The sequence below is a fragment of the Drosophila serrata genome, unplaced genomic scaffold, assembly GCF_035046125.1.
Source record: "Drosophila serrata isolate PLE 108 unplaced genomic scaffold, ASM3504612v1 contig_2, whole genome shotgun sequence".
Taxonomy (NCBI): Eukaryota; Metazoa; Arthropoda; class Insecta; order Diptera; family Drosophilidae; genus Drosophila; species Drosophila serrata.
This window is the reverse complement of record NW_028256900.1, coordinates 1432633-1459712: the sequence shown is the minus strand read 5'-3', so window position 1 is coordinate 1459712 and position 27080 is coordinate 1432633. Positions and strand designations below refer to the sequence as shown.

Here is a 27080-nt window from a genome sequence, read left to right as displayed (position 1 = left end):
TTATTTATAACTATTAAAATGGTTTCTTTAAAATATAAATAAAATAATAGTACAATACAAAATTATGTAAAAGATAAATATTTGCTAATTACTCAAGCCATAAGAAAACATTTAACATTTTTAAACCATTTTGATTAAATTAAATCAAGCAAAACTCTGCAGAACTAAAATCCATTCCTATTACACAATATTATTTAATAAAGTCTTCCCATCATTATCCTTAAATAAAATACAAAAGTTGATGAGAGCTTTTATTCATATTCTCCTTAAAATATAAATTAAAGAGGTAATAAACAAATAATTAAAAAAGAATTAAGTTTGTCAGATATTTAGAAATATTTAAACTATAAGAAAGCATTTATTATTGATTTTTAACAATCTTAATGATATTTAAACAAGTAACAGTCTTATTTATATAGTATTATTCTTTAAAGAATTTTTTCTTTATAAATTCCTTTAAATCTTAAACCCTTAAATAAAATACAAAACTTGACAGTTTTTATTTCAATTTATTTTATGCCACTTGGGCAACATTTTCACTAAACATTTTTCACATATAGAATTCAGTGTTTATTTCTAAAACAAACTAAACCACACTTCGATGGCTTTTCCTGGTAAGAATTTTCACGCCTCCTATTTAGTACCATTTAGTTCTTCAAACAGCAAAAGCAATTCGGGGGAAAATTCCCAGTTCATCTGCAATTCAGCTCATTTGCAATTCAAACTTGTTTCCACAGTTACGCCGGCTATCTCCGAGTGCAAATCTCAGCTGTCCATTATCGTTGGGCATCTGTCCAGCCGGCTCCTCCTCCTCGCCCTGGACACACACTCACCTTGTCCATTGGACAACAGATGGTCAGGGTGCTAGTGGTGATGGTGATGGTACTGGCAAATGGAGCACTCAATGGACTAGGCCAATTAAAAATCCAGTTCAAGCTCAGCCAGTGCATCATGAGGAGGAATTCTGATGGTGAAGGGATTCCTTGGGAACAGGGAGGTGGACAAATAGAAAGGAGGCGGTGAATGGGAACCTGTCAATGCATAAAGCAAATCATAAATGCGTTCCTATTCCAGGTTTACACTAAAAAGTAGATGGGTTGTTTAGTGATTCTATGAAATAGAAGGGAAATTAATTATTAAATATTTTGAAAAATAAATAAGTAAAGAAATCAGTATGTAAGTAATTTAAGATTTAATTAGTTAGGAAAATAAGTAAAAAAAAACAAATAAATAAATATATAGGCAAATAGATCAACAAATAAATGTTATAAGAAATAAATAGAGAATGAACTAAATCAAAAATAATAATAAAATAATTTAAGAAACATATAACCAGAGAAATATCTAAGTAAGGTAATCAATAGGTAAAAGAATAAATAACTAAGTCAAGAAATAAATAAGTCAAGAAATATAAGTACCTTAATAAATAACTAAAGAAAGGTATCAGTAACTACAAAAATAAGTAAAGAATGAAATAAGTAAATAAATAAATAACTTAAGAAGAAAATATGGAAAGAAATTATTAAGTAAGGGAGTAAATAACTAAAAAGTAAATTAAACAAATAAATAGTTAAAGAAAAACAAGTTAAATAAATAAAAAAAACAGGCATTCAAATAAATTAATAAATAAATAATTTAAGAAATAAATAACATCCTTCTACATAAATAATATCGTACAAATCTTTCCACTCTTTTATAATATATATATATTTTAGATAAATCCCATATATTAGTTACTTAAAAATACATTTAACAATTATATTCAAAATCCATATCCAATTTACGCAATTCTTTCCTCTCTCTCTTTCAAGCTAAATGCTTTATTTAAATCACTATTTATTAGTTACCTTAAAAAACACATGTAACTAATAAAATTCAAAATCCACATCCATTTTAGACAATTCTTTCCTCGCTTTCAATGGTTTCTGCATCTAACTAATTAAATACAAATGTATAGATTAAATAATAAATAATTTACCAAAAGCTAACATAGTCAAAGATACTTGCTAATCTCTCCTGTGCAGTGTAGACCCAATGCCACCCTGGACTCTTCCCACTTCACCCATCCCCCCCTCCAACTGATGATGATGAATGCCAGACCAGACCTGTTCTGGGATCCAGCGGGGGAAGGAGAGGTGGAGTCACTGTGACTCGGTTTGGATTCGGATTGAGAATAGAGCTCGGGTTGCGGGTTGCTTCAAGGTGGCTATGGTTGTGGCAGTGGCAGTGGCAGTGGCTGTGGCAATAACAGTGCAGGAAGCCGCTGCAGAAGCACCGAGAATGCCATGGCCAATGCCATCGTGGCGCAGTGTCAGTGTCAATGCCAGCAGAGACCGAGACCCCTAGAAACTGGGTGAGAGTGTGGGCGGGGATGGAGAATCACGGGAGAACTCGAGAACTGTAGAACCAGAGAATTGGAGAACTGCAAAAGGCGAAGGGGGAAGAGAAACGAAGAGAGAGGGGAGAGTGAGAGACGCGAAGCGGTTCGTTGCTGTGGAATGCAACAAAGGCTGATGCCACGATTCCCAGCGATTATAACATCGGCTAGCGACGACTCGAGAGGCCATTAGCCTGAGTGCTTCTAGGCCCAGAAGATTCCCGTCCAAACAGAGAGAGAGAGAGAGAGAAAGAGTCACTCTCTCGAAGTTCCTCATGGCAAGGGGATTCCCCCTCAAAATCAACTTTTAACCGGTGACGACGCCTGCGCTTAACGTTCTTTGAAGCAAATGTGTTTTGCAATTGCATTTGCCAGGCAATGCACTAACCATAGAGGAGTTGATAGATGGTTATTAAATTATGAAACATATATCATAAAAAAATAAAAATTTTATATGTTTTAGGATATTTTTGATATTTATTGATAGAAAAAACTATTTAAAACTCTGTTATACATCCTAAAAGATAGAGTCTTCACAAGTTAATGAGGGAAAGCACACTATCAGTATCCTTTGCTGATGATTCTGACGGACTATCCCAATCCTAGGAATCTTAGGAGAGGTACATGCATTATCCCTGCCAAGTCCATTGCCTGGTTTATGCCAATTAGTTTGATGTGAAAGTTGGCAATGAGCAGCAAAAGACCTGAAAGCAAAAATAGAGAAAAGATAGAAGAGGGAAAACCGAAATGGTTTCGGTTTGAAGATTGTTGATTGAAAACTTACCCACAAATTATGCGATGGCAAAAAAAAAAAAAAACGTGTTTGGCTCACAGCGTTGGGCATTAAGTCAGCCAAACTAAACTGCAACGAATAGGAATCCGGCAAACTAAGAACTGAGAGAAGGGATCGGGGTACAGGGAACAGGGAGCAGGGTACAGGGAACTAGGAACAGGTAACAGGGAACAGGGAGCAGGGTACAGGGAACTGGTAACTGGGATTGGGTAACGCATTCAACGTTCGTCGACCTTGCAACTCGTTCTGCACATTACATTTATTTATTTTTGTTTTGGGCTCCAGCAATAGGCAAAGTAAGAGAGGAGGAGGTTTACCCCTTTCCCATTAGTAGATGGTGGGTTGTCCAGATACAATCAGTCGCCGGTTTGTTTGCCTTCCCGGCAGTATGGTCATTGAACCGAAGCAGTACTGTAATACCCAAGCCTCATTGGCCGAAAATACATATCCTGGTGGCCATAAGTTGTAGTCACAAGTCCTCGATTTCCCTTTCTACCGCTGTCTGGGCCGGCACTTGGCACGAGCACGGTACAGTTTCTGCCCCTCATCGACAGACACATTTTGGCTGGCTGTCTGAATAGCTCTCCCAGCCCCGAAACTCTTACTTCAACAATGCTCCACTACCCCAAAGCTACGGAAAAGAAATGGTTTTTCACAGTCACACTCGCATTCACAGACATTTTGGGGTGTGGTGTCTCGGAAAGAGGAAGTGCCAGGACATGGAGCTGATATTCACAGTGTTTATGGCTCAAAGGGAAATACAGTTGACCCTGGGCTGTACTCTGCATTGAGATTAAAAGAGAGTAGGAAAAGCTCGCACAAGCTATATGGGATCTCTATAGGCGCCATCTATGTCAGAGTGGCTGCATTAGCAGAACTTATTTGTTGCCTACTTTTTGGCTACAGTATGGCTTTACGTACATTTCCGGTCGGGGACAGCCATTGCTATTTTACGATCTTTACTAAAAGGAAAATTCCTTATTTTTTTAAAGAAATAATAAAAAAAAAATATAACAAATTTATAATAATTATACAATTATTTAGAAGAAATAAAAGAAGACTGTATTTCAAAATATGAATTTTAAATTATTTTAAAACTTAAATGTACAGATGTCGGGCTTTTAAGTTAAATTAAACTTAAAATTTTTATGTCTAATTATTTGTTATCCAATTTTTAGTTATTTATTTAGTTTAATTAATTAGTTATATAATTAGGTCTACTTTTGCCTCTAAAAAACTACCGATGTCAACTGTGTTTTTCGCATAAAAAAGTTATAGTTCCTTATGTTAACATGGGAAAAGATTTTTAATATTTAAAATACAGAACAATTTGTTTAATTTTATATTTTTTAGGATTAAAAAATGCTCAGGCTAACATGTCAGTTTTCTTTCAATAGATATTCCCACTTTTATAGTCATAATACCTTAATAAAATATTTGTAATATAAAAATGAGTTTAAATACAAATTTTGAATTAAGTTGATATTATAATTTAAAAGAATCCAACCTCATATTTAGGTTTAGCTTTCAGAAGCACATATACCTTCTGTTGTATGTAATATAACTTGTTTTTCTTATTATTTGAGATCAAAATATGTTTTCTATATTCACTTCCTTTATCGAATTTCCTGCAATTTGATCAACTTAACCTGGCCAACCTCAACGCGACCCCTTGTGTTTAACCCTCTATAAACAAATTCAGGGAAATTAGCTGACGCGAAATTGGTTTATCAAAGCGAAATCAGATTTATGGTGCTATTTACGGGAGAAACCCGCATAAAAACTCCGAAAACAGCCAGACGCGGAGTTGCAGGACACAGATGCCGACAGGACTTTCAAGAGAGTGAGACAGACACAGAAAGAGAGAGAGCGAGAGACTGAGAGACGAGAGACCGAGAGAAAGGGAAAGAATGAAAAAAAAAAGAAAAGCCGAAAAAGCATTTCGTCGTTTTTAGCCGGCACGAACGGATCAATGACCTGCATTTCACAGCCGGAGACACAATTCAATCGATAAAAGTGAAGAGTTGGGGCACCAGCACACAGACACTGCACAAACACACACACACACATACATAGAGCGCAACATGCACACACACACTGACACAGCTAAAGGAAAAAACAACATGGCGAACGTGAAATATGCAAGGAGCTTCCTGCAGGAAAAGCCAAAATGGCAGACAGCATGCGGCGAACGTGACGCAGTGCAGGAAAAGCCAGTGGCGGCGGCATGAGCGGGTAGACTGAAGCCGCAGGGATGAAACTTTCTAAAAATTTCTGGAACAACACAAAAGCACAGGCTCGTATATATTTTATTCCATTCAATCAAATCAGGGAGGGGGAAGCACGGGCAGGCTGATTAAAAATTCACCAAGTGGTAGCAACTATGCTTGGCCAAGTTCCCAGACAGAGAGAGAGAGATGGCCACAAAAGGAGTGGGCTTATGTCGCATGCATTGGAGCGTTAAATAAAACGGCAAAAAATAAAACAAATTCACATTACCAGCAACTGGCAACTAGCAACCCCCTCACAAGAAACACTCCGTGTGTCTGAGCCATTATCCTTCTGCTCCCTCCTCCCCTCCGAGAAACAGAGATCCCCCTCATATAATTTCCCTCAAACTGACCTCAAACTGTAGACAAAAAGGTAGAATGCACAAAAGTTTTTGTCAACTTTTTCTTAAGGGGGCTTAACACACAACGCCTCTGTGTGTGTGTCTCTGAGGTGAGCGACTTTTGGGGGTTGTTATTCGGCAAAAAATAAGAAATTAATGATAATTCTTATAAGATTTTATATTAAAAAGCAAAGGAAAATGGTTAGAAATATAAATATAGATGGATTTTCAAAGAAACCCCTTATTTACCACTCTGGTTTTAACTTTACTTTTATGTTTAATATATATAACTTACCCCATTTATATATTTAAACTGCTAATCCATTTCCGGACTATAGCCAAGGAATATGGAAAGAAGTATCACTATACAAATGCTTATTAAATAAAACACTAGAAAGCCAAAGGTAATATAAAAACAGGCCGAGAAAAGAAACAACATTTTTTTTTTAACAAACAATTTTAGACATTTAGAGAATTAGGAAATTGCAAAAAAAGGAAAAGATTTATCAGATGAAATTATTTGTTTACTTTTAGACGTTTTTGTGTTGTGATATATGACAGATACATTTCAAATTGTAAGCCAAAAGGCAAAGCTAAGGTGTTAAGGTATAAAATATTGTATATATTTCACAATAAATATATATTTATCTTTTTTATTAACAAATATAAATATATATAAATATAAATAGGTGCTTGTTGATGTAAGCATTTACTTTAGTACGACGATTAAATATTACTGTAAACGTAAAGCCAACTGTGATAATTATTAATTTGTAATTTACCTCAAAGCCTTTGCGGAGAATTATTATTTTAATCAGAAGCTTGTAAACCAGTGAAGGAGTCATTTCCAACCCTATAAGTCATATATATTCTTGATCAGCATCAACAGCTGAATCGATCTAGATACTTCAGACAGGAAAAAAAAATTCTAATTTTTTTTCAAAATTTTTTAAGGAGTTAGATCGTTAAAACGATCAAATATTTATAAAAATTAAAATTTTTTAAAAGTTTTAAATTGAGTATGCAGAATTATTAAACTGATAAAAACTAACATGGGAAAGCTTCCCGAATAAAAATTAAACAATTTTTGGCTGAGCTATGATATTTTTAAAATTTTGATTTGTAGTAAAAATATACAATTTGTAAATTCAACATGACACTAAGAACCTTCCTATAATATACCAAAATTATATTATTTAATGTTTTTTGAACATTTCAAAAAGTGAACTAGTCAGAATTGAATTGATATGATAGATAAATGATTTATAGACAATACATTTATAGAGTATACATTTTACATGTGAATTTAAAGCATTAAACCTAGTGATCCTTTTTCCGTTCTATACAATATATGCTTTTAAGCTACAAATACTAACCTCGACCATGAATTCCCTCCAAAAATTCCTAGAATCAGAAATGCAGAAATAAAACAAGAGTGTAATAAACCCTTTTTTGGTGAAACACTCTCAAAAAGTAAGCAAATTTGGATGGTATGCGGTTGCTTGCAATATAAATTTGTCACTTTTTGCATATATTCATCATACGACCCGTGGACCCTGAGCTGTGTAAGTGTGTGTGTGGCAAGCCAATTAGCCTTACTAACACACTCCCACGCCACATTTTTTGTCGGTTTCCCCTCGTTTTATATGTATTTTTTGTTTTTTTTTTTTGTTGATTTTGATGTTTCTGCCTCGAGTTGCGCTCGGAAATGAAAACTGCAGCGAAAGTCTGGGAAGCAGGGAAAAAAGCGAAATTTTTTGCAGTCATCCCGAAAAGTGCAGCCCTGCAAAATTGGAGTTATCCTTGCTCTCTCTCTCTCACACACACTCTCTCTCTCTGTATCTATCTATCTCTCTTTCTCTGAGCAACTCTCCCCCAGCGTCCATCTCTTTTTCTCTCATCATCCATCTCTGTCAGTTGCAGACACAGACAGTTGGAGAATGAGATTTTCCTGGTTCGGTTTTTTGGGGGAGTTTCCCGCGGAGTTTGGGCTTCTACTGTCTGGGCAGTTTCTGCTCCCTTTCCAGAGTTGTCATGACAACGAACCAACCGATATTCCAGACTGGGTGTTGCCAAATCCCGGACACTGAAAATACGACCAAAATATCAAAACATCTCGCTCCCCCCGAAGCGCAATGGGTCAGTGTACAATTATTTTAATAAACGAAAAAAAAATAGAGATAAAATTGGTAGGTAGAATGGCATGATTTTGGGTAAGAGCTGTGACTGATATTATTGGCATAAAAACTCTGTTTGTAATTAAGAAGTTTATAAAAAATAAACTGTTTACATTTTTAAAGTAAAGCCAAAGAGTTTAGGTACATAAAATGTAAATAACAAGTACATATTTTTTTAGCATTATTAAAAGAGTACCAAAAAGCAAGAGAAATTGTATTGAAGTTTAATAATTTAAAATGTATAAATTACAAAAACATTTATAAATTGTAAAGGCCTTTAATAATGCAATTTAATACAAATTAATTAACAAATTTATGAATGATGCTCTTCATAAAAAACATAATCTCTCTGATTTTTATTAAACTTTCAAATTTGTTAAGATTTGACTTCTTTCTCATATTTGGTTTTCTTTTTCTATCTATGTCATGTTCTTACAATAACTTTTATAATAATATACACATATATTTTATAAAAACTACCATTTATCTTCCCAAAATAATCAAAATTTAATTAAGAAAAAATACTCAGTTACATTTCTCATAAATAAATACAATGTAGGTCGATTTTTATTGCTTTTGTTGGTTAAGATCAGCTGGTGGCATTATTCCGAAATATCCATTACCCATATAGATTTGTGGACTTTCGGGTCCAGTGCCATCAGGATTGGTCTTCCAGGTGATCGTAAGACAGGGTTCATTTGCATTGGGATGCTTTGGTATTGTAATTTGATAATTTGGGGCATCCTCCGGTCTGATATTATTTTTTATAAAGAAAACAGATTGAGGAGCTACGGGAGGTTGTTGACGCTGCTGAGTTGTGTCCACTGAAAATATACAGAGGTTTGAATTAATAAATATTATTTAAGAAGATTTTTGAACTAAAATATAAGGGGATATATTAAAAACACAATTTAAGAACAGATTATAGTTGGAAAATTAAATTATTACCTTGCTTTTTATATTATTTTGAAGATATATATACATAAATGTTAATCAAAGCTCTTTCCGGGCATTAATTAAGCCCCAAAACCCATTGTTTTTAACTCCATATAATGGCAAAATTTTAAATCAGAAATAAATGATTAAAAAATATTTATAATGCCTTAATTATAGGTGACACAAAAGTCGGAAATGTAGGTTAAAATCTATTGAACTTACATGGCTGGCTCCACGCGCAGGCAATCAGCAGCGGAAAGAAAGCCAGAAACTTGTGCAACGCCTCTGATTTCATATTTATTTATATATGTAGCCTATATGTGGAAATATAAACAAATACTGTTGTTGTCTGGCTTCCTATACTAGATGCAATCACTCGGTATTATCGCACAGACGTCTTTAGTCCCAGAGTTCTCGGCTTAGACTGAGCCGGAGAACTTTGGGGACTGATCGTGGGGCTCTCTTTGCGGCACTATCTTACCTGGTATTCTCCGGGTTTTACTTATCAACTTTCCTGAATGAATTCCAGAGTGAATTTGTAAACAAAGCACAGCTCAAACAGCATCGATTGGAGATTATGAATCGCAACAACTGATAACAGAGATCGTGTGCCTCTGAAATCAAATGAAAAGTCTGTCTCTCTGCAATGGGTTTATATACTAATTTACATATACAAATATGGGGTCATCGATTGCTAAGAACATTAATCCCAATCTGCAAATGTGAGAGAGAAATCTTTAAAAAAAAAAAATAATTTTAAAATAAATACAATATAATAAATGAACATATAAGTTTTAAAAATTTGATCAAAATATTTTTCCCCCTAAATCATGGCTAAATTGACTCGGTTGTTTATGCTGATCAAGAATATATATGTTTTATAGGGCTGGAAATGATTTATAACCATTTTATGATATCAAGAAGACCTGAAATATTTGCATTTTTTACATAAAATAATAGTGTATTAATATATTTTTTATTTAACAATTTTCTAGATAAACTAAAGCTAAAAAAAAACCATAACATAGTCAAAAAATCATTAATTTAAAATCGGAAAGCATTTTTGTGTTAGTTTTAATTCAGTTAATTAATTTGCATACCAAGTTAAAACTTTAATAAAATTTAAATTTTTGTCAATTTTTTGTTTAATATTTAACGATGAAACCCCTCTAAAAATGTTGAAAAAATTTATCACTTATTTTTTTCCTTAAATCATGGCTTGATAAATTCGCCTATTCATGCTGATCAAGAATATATATGATTTATAGGGTCGGAAATGATTCCTCCACCGTGTTCTGAGCTTCTGACTATAGTTATAATACCTTGAAAAAGCAAGAGTGTTTTGGCCAGTGTATTTCGCATAGCCTGGACGCAAGCCACAGTTTGGAAGCAAACCCATAAAAGTAATCTAAGACACAATCACACTGTGGAACCCAATTTTAGCTGGTGGCTGCCTTGGCTAACTGCTGTAGTGGAACCCATTCCCAGTTCTGGATAAAAATTAAATTAATTTATGAAAAAAGGGAATTTTATATTAGATTTGTACAATATATTAAAATATTTCAGCTACAAGCAGCCTTTGTCTGTCTGTTTCTGCAAAAAAACAGTTGTTTATTATTATTATTTAAATATTTTGAAATTAAAAATTTCCCCCACACCAAAATAAAATATAGAGTTTCTGTTTAAATTCTCAAATAATTTGAATTTTTCCTTTTATTTAGTAATACTCTTAGCCTACAGGGAAACGTGTATGAGACACGCTTTTTTTTCAATTAGATTACAAAAAACTAAACAAACAAGCTTAGCAATTAAACTAAGTGTCCTTCAATAGTGAAATCTTAGCGCAACAATTAATTATTATTCTCTGATTTATCAATCGAAAGTTTTGGCTAACAATAACATACAATTATCGAATCTATTTGAAGCGCCGTCAAGTCGCATTCACTTAAACTTAATTATAAATAACAATTTGTGTCATTCGATTTTTTATGTATTTTACAAATGTCGCTTTTAATGCTTAAGTATAATTATTTAATGTATTTTGTTAAATAAGAATATATTGCAAATCATGTATATTAATTAGAGTTAGGTTTAGGGTATTCCAATTTGATACGTTTGTTTCTTATTTCGCGGACAGTGTGCTGAGAGGGGGGGACTGGGCGTGGTCATAAGGGCACTTTGGGGGGAGTTGGTTGTACACTTGAAGAAAACCGAATTAAATACTCTTGCCTTGCCCGTGGACGGAAACCGTTGCTTATAGAAATACAAAAAATAATCGAAAAATGCATCCTTCTTGGAAGACAAATGAGAATGAATTTTCAATTTGCTGAGTTTTGTGTTTAATTAATTAATTAATTAAACCATTAATTAATTTGAGAAACTTATGAATTGAGGTTCATCCTCTTCGTGTGGTTTTGTGTCTTTTTTCTTTCTTTTTTTTTTTTGCTACTGTACACAGTCTTTGTATATGATTTTTTTGTTGTTTGTTATTTTTTTATCGTTTGCTGGCTGCTTATTTTATTTTTTAAATTATTTGAAACCATATTGATCCCCTTACACCTCGGTGCTGTGCGTCTGAATTCGAACCTTTTTCACACTGCCATTGCGACGCATTGGAGGGGGTGAACTTCCGGATCCGGAATAGCCTGGATTTTGAATGCCCAGCGTGGGATCCGGCCTTGGTCTCGGTTTCTTGAGGCTCGATCTCAAGGGTGAACGGGTCACCGAATCGAGTGTAGAGCCATTGGACACACTGGTCACCGTTGTGCTCATGGAGGCCACACTTCCCGCAGTTCCGGCTCCATTTCGGATGCCACTGTACGGTTTCCCCGAGGCATCCGTCACCGAGACACCATTGCGACTGCGTGGCTCCTTAAAACCAGGATTATTAAATGTGGTGGCACTACCCGGAGATGCAGCATCCAGTGCCATGGTTGGATCACCGCCAGGACTGCGTGAATAGATCACATCGTACAGGGCGGCCACAAACAGGGCAACAGTCAAAACAATTGCCACAATCTGGAAAATGGGAAATTAATTCATTTTTTAAAGATATTTAATTACTAAACTTTCACCAATTCACTCACCTGTATGTAAAAGGAAATGCCCCGTGATATCTTGAAGCCAAAGCGCTCTTGCTCATCAATTTGCAGAGCAAACAATACCGTGGCTATGATGGCCAGTACACCTGTAAGGGAAAATTCAATTAAATTACATGACTTATCAGTTCCTGTCACCTGTCTTCCTTCACTCACCTCCCAGGAGTGCCAGCATTAACTTCACTATCACTAGAGTTGTATAGGGCATCACCACCTTCTCCCTGGATGAGATCATCGCATGTTGAATGACCGACAAAATGCAAAAGATGCCCAGCACAGCTGAGCTGCCAATGGCCAAGAGACCACTGACAAAAACTGCATCTAAAAAGGGTTAGAAAAGAATACATTAGTATTTAGTTAAAGTATAGCAATGAATATTAATAATTAAAAGAGAGGTTAAAGGGGTTTGAAAGTGTTTAAATGTGTTTAAATAGTATTGAAATGTATATTTAACTTATTAGTTTTCTGTTTCATAGAAATGTTGCTTATAAATACACAAACATTTCCTTTTTAAATCTTATAAAATTACAAATTAGGATGAATTAATTTCTATAAATTGAATTATTTAATTACTTACTGCTTAGCCTAAACTTGGATACATCATTGCCGCATTTCTCTCGATTATATGTCAATTGTTTGCAGACCTTAAACGGTCCGAAATAGCCTCGATCGAAGTCATAGCCGCCTGTTTAAGGAAAAAATCCAAATTAGTTTAATCAAATGTATATAAAATATATATAAAGTACAGTGAGCACTCACCCGATCGACTATCGTAGTAACCCCAAATGGGTATGCCAATGGCCACAGATGCCAAGGCGAAGCAAACGAAGCCCAGACAGGTCACCCCAGCAGCATAAAGTGTCGACTTTGCCATGTTTTACTGTACAGCATAACGAAAGTAATGCAATTAAGGTCCAAAGAACTGAAAAGAATTATAAAAAATGCATATTAAATTATGGAAATGTAAATCTGCTTAACTCTTTCCCCCTTTCCCATTGACTTTGAGCTACTTTTTAGTCAAAGCTTAGGCCGAAAATCTTCTTACTTGCCACAGATAATACAAGGCACAAACCCACCCACCCACATGACATACACTCGTAACCCGTAAGCCACCTTCTATCCATCCGAGAGCACTTTGTCATGCTCACATCGAGCCGTGTTCTCATCACGAACAATTAGATCCCATTCATACATAAAGAGCTACTTGCCGACGACCTTGAGATTGCATACAAAAAACAAAAAAAAGACAAGAAAAATAAATGCTTACGCAGAGGAATTTTCATATGTGTGTGTGTGTGGGTCTCAATTCAGTTTTTTCTCTAAGCGGATTTCTGTCATAAACCGATTTCCTCTTACATGTAATTAAATAGCAATTTATAAGCAAGTATTTCAAGAGTATATTGATACCCTAAGACAGTTTAAAACCAAGAAATGTCAGTTATTTTTAACAGATCTCCGCTAATTGATGAGATATTTAAGATTGTGGTGCAAAAAAATAGTATTTAGTAAGTAAGTTAGCGAAACAGGGCGTATGCGTAATATTTGAGACTGTGTGGGAACAAAAGTGAACAAAAAGTAAATGTTAACTATGGGTTATGCATATAATGTGATATATAGCAAGGGGTTATTATAATTATTAGCTAATTTGTTGAATAATTATTAATTATCATAAATAGAGCAATTTAGATATTATGAGGCAAGTACAACTTAGTGGAAGTTTAGGGTTTATTCAATTAAATTCCCTTTCAAAACTACAAATTACTATCCAATTTTATGTATAGTATTTATTTAATCACTATACCATTTAATTTATTTTTCATACTTTATTTCATAAAATTAAAACACTTTTTAAGAACTTCTTTATATAATTCATCATTCCTACTCTACAATCATTATGACTCCTCCAGAACTTGCCTCAAAGTATGTTGAAAAGTATAGAATACCTTTCCTTCGTCTTATTTTCATTCTCTTACCGCCATGAAGCTAATAAACTCAACAACCTTCTCAATAAGCCACTCAAATAAACCCACCCATTCGCCCATCCGTCTTCGGGTAATGACACAAATGGTATCACATGCAAGTAAGTTGAGTGCCTCCAATGATGATAGATCTTGGGCTCAGTCTGAAACCAGAAACCAAGAGACACTATATGTATATACACTCTACTCTAGTCAAGAAATCAGAAATGAAACCGAGACATGGTTGCCTCACATCTCTGCAAAACAAACTGAATTGGAGTGGAGAGCCGTCCGATTCTGATGATGTCTGGGTTGCTCTTAGCGGTAAATAGAGAGGCGGCGGAGTTGCAATGTGTGCCGTCTGGCTTAAATTACCTCAGCGAATGCTGATGGTTCTGCTACTTGGCTCGAAAAGTTGGCCAAAATGAAGGCCCGACTGGGCTCTGGCACTGAATCGAAAGCAACTTAGTGAAAAGATTTTGAGAAGCCATTTAAAGAGAGAGACAGTCTTTAAAAAGAAGAATCAATTAAGATTTAAGTAATTGATTTTTGAGAGGTATAAAATAATGTATTAAATTCTTAGAGAAAGTTTAAGCTGCAGTTTTGTGCCTGATTTAAATTAACTTATATACTAATTAATTTTAAACTACCTCAAATAAAACTCTTTATAAAGCTTCTTCTAAACCATTTCCTTTTCCATCTTAGAACCTCTTTCTGTTCTTTTTTATATCTTTTCTTACCAATTCATTCTGCAACTTTGTTGTGTGGCTAACAAATGGCAGCTAACCTCTAAGCCAAAGCCAAATCTAAAGCCAAAGCCAGGCCAAGTCAAAGTCAATGGAATGAACTTTTCTCAATTGTGTCACGATTTTCAACTTGCATAAATTTTCCCCCCCTTCCCCCTCGATTTTCCCCCTCTCACTCACACTCATTTGAGACCCGTCGCGTGGCTTTTTTCTCTGATCGTGTGTAGGTGGTCAAAAAGGTGGAAAGAAGGCCCAAAGAGGCGGTTTCAGTTTTGGTATTTGGATTGGAGACGGAGTCTGAGAGACTGGGTTTATACAGCTTTGGGGCATTTTGATTGCCCGGCTAAGAGCGTGATTCAGAGGTGATGTGCATATGTTTATATGATTTACACATCGTGCGTTGGTGTCGAGGTAGAAATAAATATAAACAGTCGGAATTCTTTAAAGGGAAAAAGAAATTTAAAACTTAATTCGATTAGGTAAATAAGTTATTTGAGACGTAAAGAATTTCAGGCTAGGGAAATTCAAAGATAATATAAACTGTAAGCAGGAGAAGAAGGTAGGTTTGTTTATGAATTTGTACAAAAATAAAGCAGAAATTATTTAAATATAAAATATAACTTTATATCTGCTTGATTTTTGACTAAATTATTAACTTCACATTACAAACAATAAATTGTTTATGTATATAATAAATGTGTGTATTTTTAGATTGAAATTTACTTGATAAAACCTACAGTACAGCTTTATTTTGGGATCATAATTGGAATCAATGTTTGTGATTTAAATATATCAAAAAAATTTGTTATTAAAATTAAATTAAATATTTTAAATGATAAAATATTACACAAACAAGCTCTACTGTAAAGACCTTGGCTTATTGAATGTGCAATATGACTGGTCAAGCTACCTAACCACCAAGTGTAATTGTCAGCGGGCCGTCCGAGCCAAGTTAACCACACATTGGCATTGCCACATCGTGAGACGGCCACTTTGTGTGGGTTTTTCAGGTCTCTTAAAAAGTCTAAAATATATGGTATGTCTGGGTCTAACTATCGGTCTTTCAACCCAAAAGATACAGCCATGAATTACAGCTGCGTTGAAAATATGAGGCGTCTACCTTTGTTGTAATCAAGCAAAGTGTTATAAATGTAGTTTGCAAATCACTAATGGGAGTTATTCGGACAATGTAAAGGATATATATTCTTGATCAGCATCATCAGTCCGCATGTCCGTCTGTCCGTCCGCCTGTTCGTTTCTATCCGAACTAGTCTCTCAGTTTTGAAGCTACATATCTGAATGAAACTTTCCAGTTAGTATTCTATATACTCTCACTAGTATAAAAATCGGAACAGTACGGATCGAACGACTATATCATATAGCTGCCATCGGAACGATCATTAAATGTTGAGGAGAACGCTCCCTCTCTCCTTCTCTCCCACCCCCACTTGCCTACCACTCTCTATTTAGCTCTCTCCCTCTAGCTCTATCTGCATCTCCCTAGAGATACCTTCTCCTCTCTCTCTCTGCCTCTCTCTCTAGAGATGCCTCTTTCCCTCTCATTCATGCTTTCTCTGTTCTCTTCACTTGGAGAGTATAAATAGAGGCGCTGCCTTCGCGCTGGCCTCATTCTGTTCGCGGCCTCCGAAGTGTTAACATCTCTGGTGATAGTGATAGTGATTGCTCTTCGACCCGAAAAAATATCACCCGACCTATGGAATGCAATGAATTTATATTTATCAATATTTTTATATGACAATGAAAATTTAAAAAACTCATAACTTAGCCAAATATGCATTAATTTTAATTTAGAAAGCGTTGCTATGTTTGTTTTCATTGAAATAATAAATCTGCATACTCAATTTAAAAACTAAAATTTTTCTCAATTTTTGACAATTTTGACGATGTAACCCCTTATAAAATTTTGAAAAAATTGGTAAAATTTTATTTCTCCAGAAGATGGATAGATCGACTCAGCTTTTAATGCTGATCAAGAATATATATGATTTATAGGGTCAGAAATGACTCATTCTTATCGTTACAAGCTTTTAACTTAAATTATAAGACCCTGTAAGGGTAAAATAGCTCCTTAAGTCAGTTTCAATCCGACTTAAACTCTCAACTCAAGTCACATTTCCATTTACATCTAAAAAAAAGCCAAATCAATTAACTTTGGGAACGAAAGCCAGCTAAATAAAGCAATTTAACAAAGATCACAGCGGAAAGGAAAGGCCAACAACCTTTTGAGGTTTTTTCCAAGTCCGACGACGACGACGACCCATCAATTTCCAGACCCATTTGCCTCTTACTCACTTAATCAGGGAAATGTGCAAAAATTTTCCGCCGCCGCCAACCCAAATAAAAGGGAACTTTGACTAATGAAAAGTCGCTTTTCCGCGGAAAATTGGGTCACCAGTGGGACCCAGCAGCAGGAGGAGCGGGAGTGGGAGGAATCCAGACCCAAAGCAGACAGGAAATTTACTTCAATTTGTCGGCCAGCTTGGCTAGGCTCGCACGCCTGCAAATCAAATGGAAAAACGTGTCGCGGGCTGGCTCTCTAATGGTTTTGCCTCTCACCTTTCCACCCTCCGCCACACTTTTCCCCACCTGTATTGTCCACCTTTATAGTTTTTTTTTTTGCTATTGATTTTCAATGGAATCGTGGTTGGACGACTTATTGTTTGATTTTTATATAGGGGAATGTAAAGGGTATACTTTATTTATAAATTAAATTTAATATAAAACAATAATAAGAAAAGAAACTCGGAAAATTTAATGGATAATATATTATACTTAAGAATACATTAAATATTTAGGCCCTATTTTAGCTCTTTACATAAATATTTATAATGAATAAAAACAGATTTTTACCATAAAATTTATATTGAATAAAAAGAATAATTAAAGATTCATATACTAAAATGTCCTCAAATTCAATATATTTCCTAGAAAACTATATATTTTTGAAGCTGTTCTTTGCAAAATTTTAATTCAATTTGTTTTTAAATGGAACAAAATTATGATAATTTAAATATTTTAAAGTATACCCCCAATGTATATATATTTGTACATTCTAACTCGTATCTAGTTGGCAACGCGAATTGAGAGTTTTCCATGGCGCATTTTCCTCGTTTTTTTTTGTTTATGTTTGGCAGCACTTGTTGCCATGGCAAAGTGCAAAACAGGCCACAACAGCTGCGGGAAAAGAAAAGTTTTGTGCCGTTTCTGACTTGGCTGTTGCCTTGGAAAAACTGTGTGTATGTGTGTGAGTGTGTGAAATTGGGAACAGTGGAAAATGCAATTTGCTTGGGGGCAACACTTTTTTTCGGGGGTAGCACATATAAAACATATAAACTTCACTCAGTGAGAGGTTGAGACAGATCAGGCAGCTAACTAAATTTGGGGTTATTTTATAAACTTCAATTGGGGTTGCTTTGGGTTAAGGTTCATTCTGGCAGTTAATGAAATGGAAAAATCCACCTGTCAGGTTCTAGACCTACTTCCCCACATGGAATATGAGTTGAGATTTAAATTAATATGTATTTCATGAGAAAAATTAGATATAATTACATTTTGAATTAAATGTTTAATGAAATTATATAGTGTTTGTTGAGACTTCCTTGACATTTGCAATTCCATGGAATCTTTTTATTTGTAACCAAAAGACAGCAGATATCCGTTAAGATAAAAGACAAAGATACAACTTCCGCTTGGTTCTTAAGATCTTCTAGCTGTTCTAGAGAAAAGACAGAATCCCAAGTTTCAAAGAACTGACAAGCTAATGCTCTGTTCTAAATCCAGGAAAACATTTGTACATATCTCAGGTAGTTCGGTCTCAGAAATGGGTCAAACTTGGCCCGAAGAAATGGAAATAAGGTAGCTGGGGTTTTATAATTGCTATTCTTGTTTGATTTTATGGTTAACACATATCACTGCGGCCTGTCAACGGAAGCTCCCATCGTCTGGTTCCCTATTTCCCATTCAATTCTGTGAAAGATTTTTCACGTTTCGTTGGGCTGTGAAAAACTTTTACTTTGCTGCCGCTTCTTTAAACACTTTATTTTCTTCTCTATATATATTTTTTTTTTTTGGGTGAAAGTTTCCGCTTGACAAAGGCCCTAGCGATGCGATATCTTCCGCTCCTTGAAGCACACACAAAGACTCATAGATACACACACACTCTGGAGTAAAGTAGTTCAGTAAACTGTGGGCATTCAGCTTCTTCTTTTTCTCTTTAGTTTTCAGTTAGTATTTATCTATCGTTATGACAAGCGTGCAACATGCTGCAAGTAAGACAAGTTGTGCAAACAACAATCAAACTGCCAACGCCCTCAAAAAAAACTTGTTCTCAGTCCCTTTACACAAAGAGAAAATAGAAGTTTAATTGGGAAATTGTATGAAAATTATTAGTAATTCACTTTATAAAGAGTTATTTTTGTTTTCATAGTTTATAAAGTCAAATTTTTATAATATTTTAACTACAATTTTAACTTCAAATTGTAGAATGTTTCTTGAAATTGAATTTTATTTAATAATATAAGATCACAGAGAGCGGTATGGCATATCGTGGGGTTATTTTATTTAACAATTGATATTCCCATAAGAAAAAAGAATTAATAGTTATTAAATTCTTCTATATTTTACTAATATCCATTTTTTAAATATTGTGGAGAATAAATTCTGGAATACATATTATTTGAATCAAGGTGCATTATTATGTGCTATAGTTTATTATATATTATTATTTATATAATTCATTTTCTAAGACTAGAGAAAGTACAATTTTGAATGGAATTCTTTTAAATTTTATTTATTTTTTTTTTATTTTATTAATTGAAATTATTTGAGCTTCAAGTTGTGGAATATTTATTGAAAAACAAATTACAAATAAAGCTGCTGCATTCCACGAGGTTGTTTCTTTATAAAACAATATTATAAATCCGGAAAAAAATGTTGTATAAAATTCTTCTTTATTTAATTTTTTTTACTATTTCTATTATTATTATTTATCATAAAAATTCTGTGATTTTAAATAATGAGATTATGCTACCTATTAAATGTTAATCTACACATATTTAAGGTTATACATATAGATCAAGCAAATATTTTGTGCCACGTGTAGACTCCCACAAATTCATCCCTATTCCCGACACCCCTAACCCCCCCAATCCCCCTTTTGTCATATGTGTGTCAGACATTGTCATTAACCAAAAGGGAGGAAAACTGAGTGGAGGAGCTGAAGGTGGTAAAGGAGCTCTGGAAACAGTTTGCTCTGCGGCCAGCTGTTGCCTGTCCCACTCTATTTTCCCCCCGCTTTTCTATTTCCACCCTCCCCAAGCCCCACCCTGCTCTTAGTTGTTGTTTTTGCATAGTTAAAACCGTTATTTACATAACATGTGCATGCATTTTACATGACACGGTTAACCATCTTCTTCTTCTTCTGGCCGTGTCAAACAATTAAGCATAATTGCTATATGAAACAAGCAGGCAAAAGCAAAAGATGAGATGGTATGGGGCATGTTTTTCCTTGGGTCTTAAGTTTTAAGTTCCACAAATGCCTCAAGTCTTGAGCCTGCTTAAATGTTAGTGTTTATAGCCTAGATGACATTGTGTTGAAGCTATTGGCATTAAACCAAGTTAGTTACAAGCTAAGCTAGTCGGGTTTCAAGTTTCTGGAATGTGGGTGGGAATTACTTTATAAATAGATGGGTATAAATATAGTTCTGTAAATCATATAAAATACTAAAAAACAATACTATTTGACTATCGATTACTCAGCAAATTCAAGTTTTGTATTTAAGCCAAGTCTTACCCCCTTTTTATACCCTTGCAGGGTATTATAATTTCAGTCAGAAGTTTGCAACGCAGTGAAGGAGGCACCTCCGACTATATAAAGTATATATATTCTTGATCAGGATCAACAGCCGAGTCGATCTAGCCATGTCCGTCTGTCCGTCTGTCCGTTTCTACGCAAACTAGTCTCTCAGTTTTAAAGCTATCTGAATGAAACTTTGTAGTTAGCCTTCTATATACTCTCACTCGTATATATGTCGGAACGGGCCGGATCGAACGACTATATCATATAGCTGCCATAGGAATAATCGGAAAATTTTTACAAAAAATTTTTTAACTTTTTCAGTTTTCAATAGAATTGGATCAAATTTGAGATATAGCCATTTTACTATACTCTACAATTTTGCATAAAATTTTATGAAAATCGGACTACTATATCATATAGCTCCCATAGGAACGATCGAGAAATTAATACAATTAAATTTATAACTTTTTCAATTTTCAACTGATTTTCATCAAATTTTAGGTACAGGCATTTTATATTAGTCTTAAATTTTGTGTCAAATTTCATGAAAATCTGACTATTATATCATATAGGTGCCATACAAACGATCGTTTGATGTAGAGGAAAAATGCAAATCTTTGAATGTAAAACTGCAAATATAATATGTATAGGTGAATACAATGAAAGCAGGTATTACTTCATTGTTTTTTAACACAAATATATATCATTTATATTGTATGGTTTTTTATTCATAGAAGTTCTATCTGCAAGGGTATATAAACTTCGGCGTGCCGAAGTTAGCTTCCTTTCTTGTTCCTAATGATATCTTGTTAGTGTGCCACCCAAGGCGATGCCAACACATTCTGTTTAATAATGATGATGGCCGATTGTCGTCTATTCATTTAATTTGCTTGTGCTAATTTTCCAAGCTTGATACGGCAAAAGTCATGCCTCGGTCGATTCAATAAAGTCATTAGCTAAAGTAGCCAATGCATCCCCATTGGGGAAGATGAGAGGAGAGAATCCAGAGAGAGATGCGGGATGCGGCCCACTGACTTGGCAAATGGAAAGTGCAACGAGCCAGCGACTGATGCTATTTCTACACAGAAAATAATTTTTATTTAAATCAAATTTATTTGGAATTTTTAAGAGGTGATGAGAATACTAAAAAGGCAAAATATGAACAATTTCTAAGTGGCTAAAAAGGCTAAAAAGTACGAAAACTTTCTTATAAAAAATAGAACCATTATTTTTCCTGAATTTACAAGTTTCTCTTGACTAAAATAATATTTTTTATAAGAAAAAAATATATATAAATTCATAAATATATATATATTCATAGATATTTCGATAGCGAATGCCTAAAAATACAAAGCTAACCTTTACAAAAACAACTTAAAGATTGTAGCAAGCAAACTTTGTTTATTTGATATTTTAAAGCGAGCTATACCATTATTCTTTTAATATAAATGTTTAAAAATTTTGTTAATTAACCAAGTTTATTTCAAAATATTTTCTCTCTGTGTAAACTCTGTTTGCTGCAACTGCTGCTGATGTTGCAAGAACAAGTCGTGTGCATGTGTGCGCATTGTTAATGGCTGCCACTGTCAGTTAATAATTCTGCGTGCCGCTCTCCACGCCCCAGGGCGTTGCCAACTAACTAACTAACTAACTAAACTAACCAACCAACTACCAAGATGGTCCGTTATCTGGCTAGAAGACGATTTATGGTCTAGAAAAGGCGGAAGCATAGAGATTTATAAAAAATATGGAGGAGAGTTGGAGTAGAACTTTGTGGGAAGTTACCAAAGCTGTAATTGCCATTTAATTTATTTCGAGGAATTTGTTTTAAATAGATTTATAATAAAATAATTATTTACACCTCTTCCTTTCTTCTTAGTTTATTTACTTGAATATTAACCCTCAGTTTCTAGACCCTTTTTCCTGGTTTTTAATCAGATTCTTTCGACACTTGAAACTTCACTTTGATAAATAAATAAACAGAACGGAACAAAGCCTGGCACCACCAGAATTTCTAAAGACTTTTGCTGCTCAGATGGTTTAGAATGGCCACTCAAGTGTATCTGGATTTATCTTATGGTTTCGGATTTTTCTTTCTTTGGAAAACCCCTAAGAAATCTGCTCACCGATGCAGTCGATAAATCACGTGCGCCACTCAGGAATTATGATTGCAAATAATTTAAAGCCCAGTCTTTACTGTGTTTGGTTGACTAATTAAATAGGCAACTGCTTTTATGTTATGTTAATTAACAAACACCTTTAGGGATGAATATAATATCTAACTGAATATACACCATAACTTAATTAAATAGATTTCAATGTCTGCGAAAAACCATTCATACATTTTCCCAACAAAAATCCCACACAAGTTTCTCTGATATGCAGATAAAAATATACATATATATACATATATATTCGTATGTATAAGCTCCCACATCATAATGGAATTAACATATTGTTAATCACTTGCAGATATTGTTGAAAAACAAGTTTTCATTAGTGGGGAAGCCAAAGGTTAGGCGTAAAGAAAAACCTCTAATGAGACCGACACAAGTACTTCAAATGTAACCCTAAGAATTCTTTTACTAGCTTTATTAAATAGACCTCGAGTGCGTATTGTAAAGAATATATATATGTTAAATATATTTATGTGTAAGTATCGTTTAAGTTGAGTCATGCGAATATTTCTGATCATCTTTTGGCCGCTGCCCTTTTAATGTAATTTAATTTGTGCCTCATTCCAGTTTGTCAGTTATTGAACCGGTTTGCTATTGTCTCTGCCCCACAGTTCCTTCTCACTATATTCATTCATTTATTTATGATTTTTTAACTCAGAGTTCAAGGGTATATATGTATTAATACATAACTTGAATATTTATCTAAATAAATTCTATTAAATATTTAACTATAAATATTATATATAAAAAAATTAAGGCATTTCATAGTCGCTTGATTATTTTTACTTTTCTTTTATGCTTATGGCATATTTTAATTTCATTTGTTTGCCATCAGTGCCTTTTCTTTGACCTTTTTTGTTGTTTGGGGTCCACGCGGCGTATACATAATTTCATAATTTAATTATGTCGCAAAGACAACTTCAGTTTTTTTTCCTTTTTTTATTGTTGCGCGTATAAAAATGCGTATAAATTAATAAGAATGAGAATTTGAGAACTGAAGAAATATAAGGCAAAGACAGTGGCGCGTTATAAGGTTAACAACCTTGACCGCGAATTTTTGACGAGAAAGATGAGTAGGTAACATTCTTTCATTTAACTTTACTTCGTCTTTATTTTGTTTGGTGTGGAATTTAGCTGATTCTGCAAATGTTTTTGTTTTGTTTTCTTGGTAAAGAAAACCCCTTAAAAGTTGTTGTGTGGCTTTAGCTTTCATATTTCACATTAATATTTTAATTACAGAACCTTGAGGGTATCTAATTAAAAAAATAGACTTTTAAAAGCAAGGTTTTGGGTGGCTTAATTCATAAAAAATGGAATTAATATACTTACTTGAAGCTTATTTTATAAATCCAAACCCAATTTAATTAAGCACACTTTGATTTTTCTTCTGCTATAATCCATGACTTGGGGTATGCGTATTGTGGTTTTATGAGGATTTAACTAAAAAGAGATAGAATCATTAATTAATTAGGTCAACGAATTCGATTTTATTTACAAATATTTTATGAATTCATGTAAGTATTTTTTTTTACATGAGGTAGTTTTCTTAAGCTAAAAACAATTACCTAAATTTTATTAAAATATGATTAAGATTCAAATAGCCTTGAATAGTTTTCTGGGAATTAAAATGTTTGATAAGGTATATTTTTCTAATTAAACAATTTTCCCATTTCCTTTGCCTTTTTAATTTACACCTCAGTTTCAAGTCACTCATCTATAACCAATTATATTAATTATTTATTTATATTTGTATACTTGTGAGACATCCTCTTCATCTGTCACTAATCAAACACCTTAATCAACAGCCCGAAATCACTTCCCCTAATTAAAAGATAAACTATAAACCTAAACTATGCACAATTGCAACAACAATTACTTAAAATCTTATCAACAAATAAGGTTTGGAGGGTTGGCAATTGTGCCTTGAATTGCATGACAATTACCCCCAAGCTGGAGCTAGAGAATTTCAACAAAAATTTGTATGCCAGTTGCACAGCAATGACAATGGTTAATGGGAACCCCCTTTCGCTTCCGATAACCCCCTCCATGTCCATGAAAATTGCGTGAATCACGTTAGTCGGCGGCGGCGTGACAATGGGTGAAACGCAATCAAAAGTACTTAAAATCCTCACCGAAAGTTGACAAGCATCCAAACGACAATTCGAAATGGTTTTCGGTTGATTTTGATGGCTTTCTAATGTTTCCTCATGTTTCCCCTGTTTTGGGGTTGGGCAAGAAGAAAACACTTTAATTAGAGAGACTTGCAGTTCAGCATATGAATTATAATTGACCCCCAAAAATAATAGTTGTGTCTCTCTGTTGAGTTGTGTTTTTTTGTGTGTTATGCAAGTCAAAGCCTTTACTCTTGACCTGTTCAAGCATTTTTTGGTTGATTGAGCAATTGAATGCCACCGAAGAGGAGGGAATACACAGAATATACAGAATTTTTGTTCAATTTGAGATGAAGAATTTCGTAATCAAAGTCTGAAAATACAATGAAAATTTATTGACTTATTCAAATGGGAAAATAAATTGAATCAAAATCGAGTTAAATAATCATTATACGAAATCAAATTCAATTATTTTCAAAGGGAAAGTATTTCAATATAACTTCTATAAGACCTTATTAATAAACTGTGATTTGATTGATTGTATTATATTATTTATTTGTATATATTTTAATATAATTTCGTGATCATTTTCCTAGACATTTAAATAACTTGGCATGTTGTAAAGTCGTAAAGGAAACATTAAAATTAAACCACCATTAAACCATTTAAATTTTCTTTGCTTCCAGAAACAACTTGTAGTCTCATTTAAAATGAGGAAGCGTATAATAACACAAATAATCAAATGATAAAGAGAGGTTTTTTGTTAATTAAAGTGCTCATTAGTGATAATATAATTTTAGGCACACTTCGATTACATTGCCCAGAACTTGAAATCAAATTTAAAAATATAAACTTTTCCTATAGAAATAACAAAGTCTATTTCTATTTAATTTATATATTTTTTACACGATTTTATTTGTATTATATAAAGTACCATGTACCACGTACCTGTATTATATTTTAGGTAAACAAGTATTATAAACACTTTTAAGCCCTCTAAACAACATGTTTAGTACCAGTTAACATATGTTTTTCTATATAACTTTTTTGTGATAGGTTTTCAAACAAAACCCAATACTTTTGGAAGTCCATTAATTCTAAATTAACAATGATTTCTACCGAAATGAGTGCTGCACTTTCGTTGAAAGCCTCTCCCCTCTCCTCTTAATTGGAACCAAACGCAGCTCATCTAATTTCCTGTTCGACAATGGAAAAACCGTTTCAATTTCGAATCAATACGACGGGAACTCCCGCTCACATACACTCGAAACAAAGTGTATAACAAAAGAATCTCTGAACCGCAGCCTCCCTCCGAAAAAAAACATAGAGCGCTGTGCACTTAAATAGCTGCATAAATTTCAATTAAAATGCAGCAAAATAAGAAAAAATAACAAACAAAACGAAGAAATAAACCCTATATAAGATGAAGCTATTCCAAATCCAATTAAAAGGGCACTTAATTACGCAGTCAAAGTGTGTAATAAAGATAACTAAAGAACACTTGTAAGAGAAAAAATTAATGCAAAAATATAATTTGCATAAGACAGGCAAAAGTTTTCGATTGACCATGAAGACGCCTGCGCAACCATTGCAATTTTACAGTGGGTTTTTAGATGGTAAATTGTTTATGTAATTTTTTGTAAGTTGATATACCCTTCCAGTTCGCAATTCGATTATAGGAGAGCATTGGCAACTAAGCTTTAAATATTCGCATTCTTTGTATCAATTATCTATATTTTTATATGTCAATGTTTTGCACAAATCAAAGTTTAAAAAACTCATACCTAAACCAAAAATGAATTAATTTCAATTTGGAAAGTTTCCCTATGTTAGTTTTTATTAGATTAATAAATCTACATACTCAATTTAAAATTGAAAAAATTAAAATTTTTTACCTTTTTTTTTGAAGATTTTAACGATGAAAAAACCTTGACAAAATTGCGAAAATTTGTTTTCCTTTCTGAGATAGCTAGATCGACTCGGCTGTTCATGCTGATCAAGAATATATATGGTTTATGGGGTCGGAAATGACTCCTTCACTGCCTTACAAGCTTCTCAATTAAATTAGAATACCCTGTAAGGGTATAAAAAAGGATTTCCATTCATATACAATTATTTCTTAATTAAGATCATTTATAGTAGTTTTCCTGTGTATCAGAACCACTGTTGCCAGCGAGTCTTATATTAGCTACGTATCTCTTCTTCGCTCTTGGCAATGCACAAAAAGCTAACCACGCAAGTGTGACGTTGTCAGTTGTTGTTGTTGTTGTAGTTTGTT

General features: G+C 33.8%; 2 protein-coding genes and 1 long non-coding RNA gene across 4 annotated transcripts in view; all 3 read right to left on the bottom strand.

Moving 5' to 3' along the window:
- Positions 1-489: 489 nt before the first annotated feature.
- On the bottom strand, positions 490-6358 carry LOC147645182 (uncharacterized). Its single transcript, XR_015272364.1, has 2 exons — positions 6077-6358; positions 490-1110 (listed from the first exon to the last, which is right to left on the bottom strand). It is a non-coding gene; the product is annotated as an uncharacterized LOC147645182 (long non-coding RNA).
- A 2111-nt stretch (positions 6359-8469) lies between these two features.
- LOC110178983 (uncharacterized) lies at positions 8470-9555 on the bottom strand. 2 transcript variants are annotated; one of them, XM_020946297.2, is made up of 3 exons: positions 9376-9555; positions 9117-9208; positions 8470-8782 (listed from the first exon to the last, which is right to left on the bottom strand). In XM_020946297.2, the coding sequence occupies exons 2-3, from the start codon at positions 9187-9189 to the stop codon at positions 8526-8528; spliced, it is 330 nt and encodes a 109-aa protein (XP_020801956.1). In that variant the 5' UTR covers positions 9190-9208; positions 9376-9555; the 3' UTR covers positions 8470-8525. The 2 variants fall into 2 exon arrangements, with proteins under 2 accessions (XP_020801956.1, XP_020801955.1); XM_020946296.2 differs by lacking the exon at positions 9376-9555 and having other exon boundaries at positions 9117-9320.
- A 1014-nt stretch (positions 9556-10569) lies between these two features.
- The window catches only part of LOC110178975 (uncharacterized), a 21251-nt gene continuing 4740 nt past the window's right edge, over positions 10570-27080 (bottom strand). The window contains exons 2-7 of the mRNA XM_020946286.2: positions 24021-24131; positions 12752-12914; positions 12570-12677; positions 12149-12313; positions 11981-12081; positions 10570-11912 (exon numbers count right to left, since the gene is read on the bottom strand). Coding sequence (XP_020801945.1) covers positions 11448-11912; positions 11981-12081; positions 12149-12313; positions 12570-12677; positions 12752-12866 — 954 coding nt within the window. The 5' untranslated portion in view covers positions 12867-12914; positions 24021-24131 and the 3' untranslated portion in view covers positions 10570-11447. The remainder of the gene's footprint in view (positions 11913-11980; positions 12082-12148; positions 12314-12569; positions 12678-12751; positions 12915-24020; positions 24132-27080) is intronic.

Coding starts and splice junctions, on each gene's coding strand:
- LOC110178983 (XM_020946297.2), bottom strand. CDS start 9,189: ATGAAATCAGAGGCGTTGCACAAGTTTCTGGCTTTCTTTCCGCTGCTG. Junction 8,783..9,116: donor CTGCGCGTGGAGCCAGCCAT/GTAAGTTCAATA, acceptor GTATATTTTCAG/TGGACACAACTCAGCAGCGT.